This window comes from Capsicum annuum, chromosome 2 (genome assembly GCF_002878395.1).
Source record: "Capsicum annuum cultivar UCD-10X-F1 chromosome 2, UCD10Xv1.1, whole genome shotgun sequence".
Classification (NCBI taxonomy): Eukaryota; Viridiplantae; Streptophyta; class Magnoliopsida; order Solanales; family Solanaceae; genus Capsicum; species Capsicum annuum.
In genome coordinates, this window is record NC_061112.1 from 136,682,807 (window position 1) to 136,696,835 (window position 14,029).

At 33.5% G+C, this 14,029-nt stretch overlaps 1 protein-coding gene across 4 annotated transcripts; it reads left to right on the plus strand.

Moving 5' to 3' along the window:
* The first annotated feature begins 6,855 nt into the window (after window positions 1-6,855).
* LOC107859750 (RNA-binding protein 24) lies at window positions 6,856-12,686 on the plus strand. 4 transcript variants are annotated; one of them, XR_007052428.1, is made up of 8 exons: window positions 6,856-7,422; window positions 8,239-8,362; window positions 8,816-8,945; window positions 9,900-9,936; window positions 10,533-10,722; window positions 11,115-11,235; window positions 11,334-11,418; window positions 12,262-12,686. XR_007052428.1 is itself a non-coding variant. In XM_047407143.1 (7 exons), exons 1-6 carry the CDS (start codon window positions 7,183-7,185, stop codon window positions 11,210-11,212), a joined length of 849 nt encoding a protein of 282 aa, XP_047263099.1. In that variant the 5' UTR covers window positions 6,873-7,182; the 3' UTR covers window positions 11,213-11,235; window positions 11,334-11,419. The 4 variants fall into 4 exon arrangements, 1 of the variants encoding a protein (XP_047263099.1); XR_007052427.1 differs by having other exon boundaries at window positions 6,869-7,422; window positions 11,085-11,235; XR_007052429.1 differs by having other exon boundaries at window positions 6,872-7,422; window positions 11,090-11,235.
* Window positions 12,687-14,029: the final 1,343 nt, after the last annotated feature.

Below are 14,029 nucleotides of genomic sequence, written 5' to 3' on the forward strand. Positions count from 1 at the left end.
TTTTTTTGCTTATACCTCTTATTAATACCCCTAATATTCCAAAATAACCAAGTTATATGATATTAAAGATTTTTCCTCTATCAGGAGGGACCAAACTCACTTCACCCAATTCATCTTAGATACTTAAGAATCTGTTTTTAAAAGTAATATTAGGCATATTCATATTTAAATTACTCTCCTTGGGAGTAGTACCCCTTTTTTTCATAGTTACTGTCTGGAAGCTAACCTCTTTGTTTACAGTCTGCACCAGTTGTGGTCATATGATTGCAGGATCCAATGTTGCAGATATGTCTCCTTCTATTATTATGGGTTGCTCCATGGACTCTTGTTTTTTGTCCACCACCTTCTCTTCCCGGACAATTGGACCCTTGTATTGCCAAGTAGGGATCATCTTCTTTAGTATCGCTTTCTTTTTATTTGTATTTGGGTGTCGGTCCTTATGACATGTATGCCCTATAATCTGGCACTTTTGGCAGTACATCAGCTTCCATTCATACTTAATTTCTTGTTGAAAGACATGATCATCTGGTGCCCTTATATCAACTACATTAGGAGTAGTTGGGAAATATTAACCTTAACAAGTATACGAGCATATGACACAGGGGTCTGCTTAGTTGTGCACTCATCTACGTACATAAGGGTGCCAATTGAACTAGTAATTCGACTTAACGAGTCACTGCTCCAGAAGTTCAATGAAAGTTTTGGGAATTTCACCCATGACGGTATCTCTGTGGGGTGCTCTTCATTGAAATCAAATTGGGCTGACCATTGTTTAAGCACAATAGGTCGATTGTTGATTGTATAGGGTCCTGAACATAGAACCTCATGAACATCACGTAGTGATTGAAACAGAACAATGAAATAACCCTCTTTATGCACATATAGCTCCTGCTGGTCTATTTATTTTCAGTTCTGGTTGATTTAGTGTATCATCACATTGTACCCTGGATTTTCCCCAATTACGTATCCAATTAACCCACTGTTCCATTTTTTGTGTTTCTTTAGCAACCTCCTTCTCTTCCAATTCAGCTATACACTTGCCATTCTCGATTGTTACTATATAGTTCAGAGGCATACAGTTGGCTGCAAATCTGTTCTTCTCAAATAGGTTCGCCCATGTTTCATCATCAGCTTTCCCCTTTTCTTTCCTCTTTCGTTCTTTCTTTGCCAGATCTGATTTTCTCTCTTCAGTGTTCAATTGTTCCACAACTCGCGTCGTCCCTCCATTGACTGTAGTAGAGTGCTCTCTTGTAAAAGGCCCAGATTCATCAACTTTACTACGGGTGGAAGGTGTGTCACTTGATTGAAGTTTTTTTACCGCTATTATGGTGCCATTCTTAGCATCTGTTCTTTGGTCCATTATCTCTATTCCTGGTGGTGGTGTTATAAGCTTAGTTTCCATGGGAATTTGTTGCCTGGTAGTGGTAGAACTACCAAACGAAGTTACTTTTTCTTTTTCGTTTTCTTGTTTTTTTCCTTTCTCATATTTTTCTTCTTCCTTTTTTTTTTTCGCTTTTATTTTTTCACTTCTTTTTTTTTTTCATCTTTTTACTTCTCTATCTCTAGCTTTTATTTTTCTTTCGTATTTTCTTTTGGGTTCTATTTTATATTTTCTATATCACATATACATATTTCAAAATATGCGAAATACATTGAGATATAGATCTGCATATGTATTTATAGTACAAAAAATACATATATATTTACATATGTATTTACAATAACATATATCTGACTCATATATATATATATATATATATATATATATATATGCACACACACACACACACACATATAGAACACAATTTTTTATAAAAAAAATGACAACTACATACATATACATATAGGGTAACCAAAAACACATGATATATATGTTAAACAGTAAAAAATATAAATAAATACATATGTTACCTTTTAAAGGTAAAAAATTACATGCACCCGGTGTATACATCAAATTAATATTTTTTACCATGATTATGTAATTAAATTAAGTAAAATACACTGATTAATCATGGTTAAGTAACATGAGCTTTAAATTCAAACACATGGCATGCATGTATTGGCTTGGTGTATACACCGGGTGCGTGTAAGTTTTTTCCCTTTTAGAATGACATAGAACAGTTTAAAGACAAATTTAACACCGCACAAAAATATATATGAATATGCATTTGTATATACAAAATACAAATACATGCACATATCCCCGAAAAAATTATAATACATTTGTGACATAATACATCTGTCTAATTGCGCTTGAACTATACATTTTTTCTTTTTTATGTGGACACCACAAATATTCTTATGACAAAAAATTTTGTATTACTCCTTTGATAACATCTCCTTAACACGTTCTTCAATATCATTAACTGTGTGATATCTTATATGTGATGCAAACTTTAAAAGTACTTTTGCCATTAATATATGATCATGCGACATTTATAGAACAAAATAATGACATAAATCTATATTACATTTACTTTTCACAAAAAAAATAATATAAAATACTTAATGTGCATATGTTTTCTTCTACATAATACATGTTACATTACAAAAAATTACATATAGGTCTACATATTTATTTATAGAGTACATGCCTGATCCATATATATATATTACCATACAAAAAATATAAAATATAACTCTAATATGAATTTACGAAATACACATCAAATTTATATTAAATAGTGACAAATATAACCATACTGTATATTTTCATATGTATTTGCGAAATACAAAGGTGACACATATAGAAAAATAAAATACAAATACATATATCTTAAACGATAACAAATACAACTATATATATATATATATATATATATATATATATATATATATATATATATGCATATAACTAAACTAAAAATACATAATACATATCATGAACATTAAAAAATACTAAAAAATATATATGTTATACTGTAAAAAAATGTATCAGCATACCCATATGTATATAAAAACTACATATACTATACATGACCTATAAGCTAATAAAATTCAAATACAAATACTTCTTTAAACTAAACTAAAAACATGCCATGTGGAGTTTAAAAACTTCAAATACAAAAAATAATCTTCCAAATTACGTGTTCCAACATGTCGAAATTAAGTTTCAAATTCAATTATGGTGTATACAATTAAGTTTTTTTCAATGTATATTTGGCAGTTCAAATTTTTCTTAATCTTCAATTGCTTCGTTGAAAAAAAACACAACAATAATGAAATTTCTCAGATGAGGAAGATGATCGATCAATGGCAACTGGCAAAACTCAGAACAGCTGGCGGAGACTATCAAAGACATATACATTTAATTTGGAAATAATAAAAAATTCGAATCATTAAATTTGATGAGCACGGTATTTATCTACAATATGAGAAAAATATGCGCAATTTCAACAACAACAACAAAAACTCCATTATGTTCCCACCAAGTGGGATTTGGAGAGGATAATAAAATCTGTGCAATTTTTTTTAAGAAAATCGATGATATTAGAGAGAAGTAAACAAATTGATTGAAAAAAAAAAAGATACAGTTAAATTGGGAAGAGGTAAAATAATGAAGTGAAAATAGAAAAGAAAAAATGAACATGTGTGTGTAGAGTTAGAGGACAAAACCAAGCCTGGTTGGTCTAGTGGTTAGCTCACTAGGTCGCTTAAGCAAGTGCCGCAACAACCAATTGGCCAGCGGCAAACCCTTAAATGGAGCTTAGATCCGCGGGGGATTAGTCCTTAGCCTATCGGGCTGGGATACCTTGGGAAATAAAAAAGAGTTAGAAGGCAAAAAAAACTACTTTTATTATAAAATATAATTTTATGAAAGTGTTGCTATTTCTTGTAATTATAGTGTTAAGTTTATCAATTTCTCTAATTTTTCCTTTTATGGATATTTTGCTTTTGTTTATACCAGATTTTATAAATTTTAGTATACTACTTAAATTTGATGAGTATGACCCTATCTATAGTGGTTATTTAATTTAGGCTACAAGCTATTTATTTTAATTTTTATTAATTTTATTATTAAATTGATATTTTACTTTTCCAAGATGAATTATTTCTTATATTTAAAAATTTTGGCTTAGAAAAACTTCACGTCAGTAATATTTTGGTTCAGTGAAATTGTAGGTGAAATCATTAGTTGAGTGACTTTCTAGATAAAATCAATAATTGATTGACTTTTTCCTTACAAAATAAAATTAAGCAACTTTTTTGTAGAAAAAAACTTTTGATATTTATAATTTAAAATTAAATTATAGATATTTTTGTGACTATGACTTAATTTATTATGAGTAAAAGAAAAATTTTAAAATTAAATTAATAATTATATAAAAATGGCTTTTATTTGAAATTGATTACAAGAGAAAATATATCATATAAATTGCGATAACCTCTATATCTATAATTTATAATCTATAATCTATATCTATAATTTATAATATATTAAAAGTGTGAATATCCTAAAAAAAAGTGATTTGAACTTTTATCCTTCATTAAAAGACTTTTTCTTTAGACAAAACTGTTTTTTCACTATTTTTTAAAATTATTATTTTAATTATTTTTTATTATATTAACTAGATTTTCTAAAATATATTGGACTCGTAAAATATATTGTAGGAGGATTAATTAATATTTTCTTTTCTACTACACTTTCTAAAATATATGAGTCTCCTAAAATATATGGTAGGAAAATTAATTAATATTTTCTTTTCTACTGCTCAATTAGAAAAATACTCGTAAGATAGGATTCAATTAAGGAAATACTTCTATAAATATTGAGATGTACGTTAAATTAGAGAATAAATTGGTTTGCCTATTGGGAGAATATTCTCTAGGATCAAAATTTCCGCTCAAACAAGAATTAGTTGGATCAAAATTGAAGCTTTGCGATCACTATTATGTTTTTTTATATAGTTTACAGGTTGTAGATGAAAGTCGGTTGACGTTGAAGATTTTATTGTGTAAAAGTTAGGTTTAATTGTATTGTTTTGATATATTTATCATCTTATTATTTTATTTCAATTTACAGATGCTGGATGAATGTGGGTCGACTTTGAATTTTTTGTAGGTAAAGGTTAGATTTAATCGTATTATCGTAATATCTCTATTAGTTTGTTATTTTGTGGTAGTTTACAATTCGTAGATGAATCTCAATTGACTTTGGTAATTTATTTTGTGTAAAATTTAAGTTTAATTGTATTGTTTTAATATCACTTTTATCGTATTATTTTGTTGTAGTTTACAGGTGATAGATAAATGTTGGTCGGCTTTGAGAATTTTTTTATGTAAAAGTTAGGTTTAGTTATATTATTTTGATATCTCTATTATCGTATTAGTATTTTGTTATTGTTTATAGGTGGTAGAAGAGTGTCAGACAACTTTGAGAATTTTTTTGTGTAAAGATTAGATTTAATTATATTATTTTAATTTCTCTATCATTGTATTATCTTGTTGCAATTTACATATGGTAGATGAATGTCGATCGATTTTTAAAAATATTTTTGGTAAAGACTAAGTTTAATAAGTAAATTCTCCATTTTTTACATACTCAAAAGATATTAAATTTAATTATTATATTTATCTTTATTATTTAAATAAATATCTTATTTAATATAATATTTGAACTCATTAAAGTGAAGTACACGTCCAAAACACGTACACCTAAATTAGTAAATATCAATTATGTGAACTGTTAAGTAGATAGTTTTTCATAATTGATCCAACTTGTTTGTGACGAAAATCAAATAAGTAATTATGAGGAAACAAATGCAGTGTATTTTCCCCAAAATAGTTTGCGTGAGAGCACTCTTTTTCTCCATGACAGGAAAAAAGTAAAGGAAATCCTAAAATAAAAAATTTATTACAGCATGTACAATGAAAGGATAGGAACGAATTTGACGTATGCTCCAAAAATATATTAATTACGATTAAATTGTCCCCAAGATTCCGCAGACAACCAATAGAATCCATAGAACACCCTCCCTCATCCCCCCTTGCCCTCAGCATCTATTATAGTTCCCGAATAAAATTATCTCAAAATTATAATATTAAGACTCATATAATATAACATTAAATAAAATATAACATAGTATATTTTATAATTAAAAGTGAAAATAATTTATTATAAATTTAATTTAGGGAAAAAAATCAAAAAATATATTTAAACTTTGATAAAATTTATATTAACTTTGCAAGAGTATTATGACCATCTTAACTATTTATTACCTTATTTTTATGTCATATATTTATTCAATTGAATCACTTCAAATGCTTTATAATAATTGAGAGAGGTCATAAAACATTTGAAAAGTTGAGACATGAGACACGTCACCACTACAACAACAATAACTTCAGTATGTTCCCACAAAGTGGGGTAAGGTGTACGCAGTCCATACCGCTATCTTTGAAGAAGTAGAAATGTTGTTTTCGATAGACCCCGGCTCAAGATAAAGAATCATAGACAATGAGATGGATTACACAACAAAAGAAGACGTAAGGAATAATAAAAGTAAAACAGAGTAATACAAAAATACGAGAGATAGTGCAACACGAAATAAGAAAATAGCAACTGAAAAATTATAAATGGAACAGCCACATATAAGTAACAAATACTCATACTTATAGACACCTCTGAACACAGTCCTAAAATTACAAATTCGACTACACAAGATCACTTCTGCTGGTTAGATACAACCCACACCCTTCCATTAGCCTTTCACCCTTATCCGCGAGCTCCACACCTTCCTACCCAAAGAATATATTACAACAAATTTTATCAAAATTTTAATATATTTTAAATTTGTTTTCCTTGATATTAAAATTAAAATATATTCCATCTTATCCCGCGTATAAAACCAAACCTGAAAGTCTGACATTGTAGGTGCCTAGGTGGGTGTCTTTACAAAAACGCGTACTCTCTGTTTGGCCCCACACGTTTTCCCCTCCCTCTCTCTCTCTCTCTCTCTCTCTTTCTCTTTCTTTCTCTCTTTCCTTTGCAAACCAGAGGGTTTTTAGTACAGTTTTGTACCTTGTTTCTCTCTCTCTCTCTTCCCCATACTGCCACCTCACTCCTCTCTTTTCTTACCATTCAAGTTTCTTTTCTTGATCCTTCTCTCCCTTCTTGTTTTGTGGGTTCTGGGTACTCGTATATATATATATAAAAAGAAATTTTGGGACTTGTTTGTTTTGATGGCGGCGTATCAGATGAGTCCAGGTGGGAGTAGTAGTGGTGGAGGTTCGGGTTCACCGTTTGCGGGCCGGGGCCCATATGGGGTTGGGGATACGACATATACCAAGGTTTTTGTTGGTGGGTTAGCTTGGGAGACTAAGAGTGAATCACTCCGCCGTTATTTTGAACAGTTTGGTGATATTATCGAAGCTGTTGTCATCACTGATAAACATACTGGACGCTCTAAAGGCTATGGCTTTGTGAGTCTTTCTTTCATTTTTTACTCAGATCAATTTTACTTACTTTTACTACAGTTACATGATGACTATTGTTGTTGTAAGTTGTTGGTTGGTAGGAGTGCCAGTTATCCCGTATAGTTTGTTGAGGTTTACGCGAGCTTTTACTAGTAGTATTGTTGTTGAAAGATTTGTTCTCTGTGTAATTTAAGAAATAATTTTAAGGTAAATACTGTGTTGTTGTCCGAAGACGAAGACGGTAACTTGACAGTCTAGTGGGGATGTTTTTTGTGCGTATTATTAGTATCTTGTTGCATAATTTTTTGGGGAGTGTACCACTGCTGTGGATGAGCTGGCCATGTTATCAGGCAAACACATTATGTGCATGTTATCTGGCAATAATTATCTCTATCCACATGGGAGAAATCATGCATAGCATGACACTCTTGGTGCCCCTTTAGTGTGTAATTGGGTAGTGTAGTGATACTATGTTGACTAGCTAGTACTACCTATTGGGCTGGGAGGTGACTATATTGCATGCAATTTAGTCGAGGTGCGCGTAAGTTGGTCCGGTACTAGGGTTATCGGGAAAAGAAATTAGTAATAATATTGATTATTAAGAATAATGTCCATGTTAAAAGAAAATTACAGTTCCAAAAATGGATTTTCTTAAGTGTTTCTACTAAATATCATTAAAGGTCTAGTTGCCAACTGGAGTATTTGCATTTTTTATGGTGACTTAAGATATTTGCTTGATAATGTTCATTATTCAAAACCCTATTTTTCTGATCACCACTATGTCATAATTTGATATGCTGATTAGTTTACTATGGATATTAGGTGACATTTCATGATCCTGAAGCTGCATGGAGGGCTTGCGCCAATCCTAATCCGATCATTGATGGTAGAAGGGCTAATTGCAACTTGGCTTCACTTGGGCGACCTCAAGGACTTTTACCTTATGGTAATGCATTATATTCTCTTTGATAATGTATCATTTCTCTTGTTGTTGTTTCTCTTTTTCTTTTTCTTCTTTATATGTGGTTTTGGGGGTTGGGGGCTGTTAAAAATATTATCTTTGTTTCTCTTCCCACATTACTAAACAAAGACATTAAGGGAAGGCGCATGAATAGGGAGGACTAAAGATAATCTGATTTTATGGAGAGATAGACAGGAGAGCCAGCAAAATTAACATTGATTCTTGAGAGCTTGTATAAACCTTGTTTAAAGATTTGTCCTTTTCTCTTGGTGTGGTAGAACTGGTCTACCAGCTTTGCATATAGGATACTAAAGTTGCATTGTAGCACTGATATTAACCCACATAAAGATAAATAACAATGGTAATGATAAACAATAAACCAAAATTTGGGGTGATACAGTTAGCTTATTTGGTGCACTATACATATGATTATTGCAGGACGTTTGAGATCGTCAATGCCCTATCTGGGAAATCCACAGGCCCCGAGGGGTTTGTATATGGGGGGCCCCTATTATCAGCTACCAGTTCCTTACAGCTATCAGCCTGGATTCTCATATCCTCCATATAGGTCAGTAATGACTATCCAAGCAGAGTATCTAAGCCTTCTGTTTTCCCTTGCATGCAAATTTCCGATTTTAGGTCTCACACAGTATTAATGGTGTTTCTCCAAGTGAAGGGAACTGTATTCTGATGTCATAGTCATTAATAATCACCTGAATCGATGTTTGTTCTTTGAGAAAAAAAAGGAAAAGGAAAGGAATCACATGCTTTATGTTTTTTCCATTGTTCTTTCCAGCTGATCGAAGTGGCAAATTCCTCATAATCATTGAATTGATATATTCTTATCTTATATTTGATTGTGCTAGTGTTCTTCTAATTAGATGAGAGTATAGCGCAGCTAGTCGACCAACTTTCTGAGAGTCAAAAGCTGATATGCTAAGCAAACTTAGTAGGCGAAAGATATATCTACAATTTTGCTTCTTGGGTAGAAAAACATATTTTAAAATCTAGCACAATACATATTTGTTCTCTTGCAAATACATCGAACTTATATCGGACTTCGAGTTACTTAACTGTTATTTTATCTAAATGTTGCAGGGCAACTCCTATAGACTTGTGAATTAATGAATTAGCATTGTAATGTAACAGCATCATCTTTATCACCTTAACTGTCATATACTGCAAGTTATTTTGTATGAGAGGCAAGAGATGGTCATTTCTCTTTAACAAACATGATTCCCCAAACAAAAACTGAAGTTGTGAATGCAATAAGACATTTTTTTTCTTTCTAAAAAAACAATAACAAGACATGCCTTTACCGAGACAATGTCATTTGTTGATACATGTGCCGACATCTATATATTTGTATATTGATGTTCCCGTGATTCTTTGAATTTGATTAGGATTTGTGGTATCAGATATGTTTTAGAAACTCGTGAGTACGTTAGTACTATCTGAAATGTGCTACTGTTCTCATTGATTATACCTAATTTCCTTTCATTCTTGAACGAGGTATTGGTAGGTTTCCTGCATATGGGCCAGACTATGTTTACCCACAGGTAAGTCGACTTTGCATACTTTTCTTCTCTTCATTATTTCCTTCTGACAAGGAACATTATTGCTTAATTTGAGGACGGGCTAGTGGACAGTGCAGTCTTTCCTTGGCCAAATCAAGGATTTGGGGCTTCTTGCTACGCTATATAAATCCATTTATATTACTAGTAATATGTATGAATAGATAGATAGATCCATCCATCTATCCTTTCCGATTTTGATTTTCTATCTGAAAAAGAATTGATTTCATTAAATCTTTGAGCCCCCCCCCCCCCCCCGAAAAGGCTCTTCTGCAATGGATGGCAGAGGGTCTGTAGTACCCGAAGCACTGGAGTGATCCAGTAGCCGGGAAGGGGCCTAGAAGTGCCTACTACTACGCCAGACTACACTTGGCTCTACATTTTCAGAGCTAATGTGACTTTATGCGTCATTCTCCATCCACAGATAACAACAATAACATACCTAGTATATTCCCACATTGTACAATAACATACCTAGTATATTCCCACATTGTGGGCTCATTCTTCATCCACGGATGTGAATATTTTTATGCATCATTTTTCATCCATTTCTATATCTTTTGCTTTTGCATTTTATTCAGATGTATGGGATGCCAAGTACTGTTGGCACAAACACATTGCAATTTGGCCAACTTGGTGCACAACCGGGCAGTCCTGCATATGCATTTCGCGGTTTGATGCCAGGTCCTCAGATGGTGCAATATCAGAGACCTAATGCCAGCGGAACTACGACAGACAGTGTTCCCCTGTTGCAACTGCCATATCATTCAGGTAGCACTTCTGTAGGAGTTACTTCCTGTGTCCATGTGCAATCAGAAAGTGTCTATTGGGTATCTGTTTCTTCGTTTGATGTTTGCATATGCAAATATGTCTTTTTCCAACCCAAAACAAAAATAATGTTCATGTTAGCACCAATTCATGAGTTAAATGGTGCAACTATTTGTGTTGAGGGAGGGAGGGAGGGATCTGAACAACTAGAGTTCTTCAATTTGAAGGATGACGTGTCCAGGGTATTTGGCACTAGGAAATAAGCTTTCTGCCCCAAATGTGGTGTGCGTTCATATCACTTCGATCTCTATTAGTCTATTATGTGGTCTGTGTCAAAGTAAAGAAGTTAAGTTTATCTTTTGTAGTGAAGGTGCTTGATTACCCCATTTCTTCAGGGATCACTATGCCATCTCCTCATCAGTCACAGACTGCAGTACAAACTCGCCCACCGCAATTCAGTCAGAGCAGTGGCTCTGAACAAATGGCAGGTTGAATGGTTTAACTGGATGTATCATGGTGAGTGAATCATGAACTTCCACTGTAGCTGGTTTTGATGTGGATTTACAGATCTGCACACGGTTATTTGCATTTTGCTGATGTTGCTTCAATCGCAGGATGAATTCAAGGAATTGGCTCGCTGTTATTTGTGTGGTAAGACTTTGAACATGACCTTGAGCGTCAGATTGGAGGCAAACAGAGGTACTGGTTCTCTCATCTCTGTTGGATGGATATTCATTAGCAGTCTCTCAATTGACTTGCTTATTGTAAACTATACACATTGCATGGTTTAATCGCAAGACCTTTTTATTTTTTACTGTGTGGTTGTAGTCTGGCTGGATGAATATAGGGTCTAAATAAAAGAACTTACTGGACAATGAGTCTTTATTACGAAGTTTGGCTGTAGAGATATGAGAGGGAATCTTTATTTTGGAGAGTCAGGTCCACTCTGTCTAATCTTGCCTTTCTGGCACTGTATGAAGGCAAAGCTTTCTGGTCAGTTGTACGATGGTTTGCTGATTCCGTTTTGAGCCCGAGGCCATAATCATCCAGTTTTGTTGCCAAAAGGTCGATTCAATAGTTGAAAAGTGAAAACTAACTGAAAAACTGACTCCTAGGTGAAGTTTTGCTCTTCCTATAGTCAATCTTGAAATTCTTTTCTCTACAAAATGAATTTCACTCGATCGCATTACCCGTAAAGAATACTTCTTTGCTTTAGATTTTCCTTCTCTGGTTATGGGCCAGGCCCTGTGAAACATCCTTTAAACTAAAAAACATTTTGAATATCTAATATATCAGAAGAAAGAAAAGAAATATCCCCGTCCACTTGCCCTCTCCAGGCAAAAGAAATTGCTGTCTAGTTTTACGAAATATTCTCAGTAGTTCTGGGCTCATATTTGGTTGCTGACTTGGTACCTTTAGTTGTTTCCTTACTCTTGAGTATTCTTACCTTCCCAGTATGTGCTAGTTTTGAAATTCCAGTTCTTCGGAGCTGTTGCAATAATCTTGTGCATTTGCTAAGGTTTGTTAGCATTCGTGTTTCAGGTCTTCCAAAGTCATGGCCACCAAGAACTCGAGGGAATCACTTGTAAAATACCAAGAAGTTCAGATAACCATATCAGCAATGAGGAAGTGCCTGGACTTCTCTTTCGCAGTCTATGGACAATCCTGCCAGAACTTCAAGTCACTAATTGATTAAGTACATAATTTAATTGATTGTGGGGAGATGGTCCCCCAATCAGGTTTAGTAGAATCAACATATGATTCTTTAAATAGACCTGGGTCATCCTGGTCTGTAGGTGCACACTTCTCTTTGGTATCCATTTGACTTGTCCGTCTTTTATTTATTTTTCTTTTTGGTGTTCCGATCTCCTTAGGGATAGGGGATCAATATCCATGTCTTCACCTCCATCTGTTAACTGCTATTTTGTAGGGACCGTTCTCTTTTTGTCGTTTTTATGTTTTTTCAATACATGTTCTAGTGTGTTTGTTGTTCCTTAGGAAAGAAGTCTCTCACCTTACCCTCTCCCATACTAGAAAGAAAGGGAAAACAAAGAGGTTCGAAAGGAAGGCAAGCAGGGCTACTTTCAAGGACTTGGAAGAGGTCTCTGTTGCAAAGATCTCGTGCAATTATATTAGCTGCCTGCACCACAGGTTTTGCTTTGGAGAAGGTGAATACTACTTGATATAGTAAAAGTAGTTTTGATCCTCCAGTTTGGTACCTGCCATTGGTGCAGTAATGCTTACTAAGTGTCTTGTTTTCTTGGTCAGGTTCCTTTGTGAGTATCAGTGGATGCATATTCATCCTAGATAGTTACTATTTTTCTGGGCTTGCTTTAATAGTAGAGGGTAAATGGTAGATCAGTAAACTGATTTTTCACGTGCAATGTGCAGATTAAATTGTACAATGTACATTTGCACCTTTATTAAAGACTCAATGAAGATCCATTCGTCGTCCCTGGTCTCTCGGCCAATTTGCAGCTTGCAATTTTATTATAACATGGTAGCTAATTCTTCTAACAACCTTACTTGCATCAAGTGCAAAAATACCGGAAACTTGCATTGTTAGGATTTTCTTGAGGTTTACTCTAAAAACTCATACTTAGTAACGTTGATGGCAGAAAGAATTACTTAATAAATTCAGTTGCCTCACCTAATATTCAAACTTAAGAAACTTAAGACCTTTTGCTCTTCCAGTAGTAGTGAAGATAGTTGCCCACTGCATGGTCTGAGGGGTACAATTAAGCAAAAAGTTGCACCACAAAGTCCTAGTCGTGGCGACCTAGTTGAACTCAGGGAACCGGGACCTTAAATTAAAAGGGACAAACAAGTTTTCCAATTAAGTTGGAGTTCTTCACGTTTTAAAAATTAGGTAAAAGGGACACAAAAAAGAAAATTGTTTTTTAAACATTTTTCGCTCCAACAACTTTGGACAGTTGCACAATTTGTCAAACTGACATCTGTATAATGAATACCTCTTCTTCTATAGTAAACTGGCTGAAAGAGTGTAGCTTTTACCTTGCTTGCATGACAGATTGCTCTCCTTGCGGAATAGGGCTCATTTTATTTCGTCATAATCAAGCTTTTACTTGATTCAGCTCTCAACGTTATATGATCCTCGTCACCAACCAACTAATATCGATAACTGTCCTCCTACGGACCTTTGGTTTTTTTTCCTTGTCTATTGAAAAGCAGAACTCAATGATAGTTTGGTTCATTCGACACTTACAAGTTAGGGGCATCCGGTCTTTCCATGTTTTATAGGCCTACTAACTTGTCTCATATTTAGAAAATATTTATCATCTATAGCTAT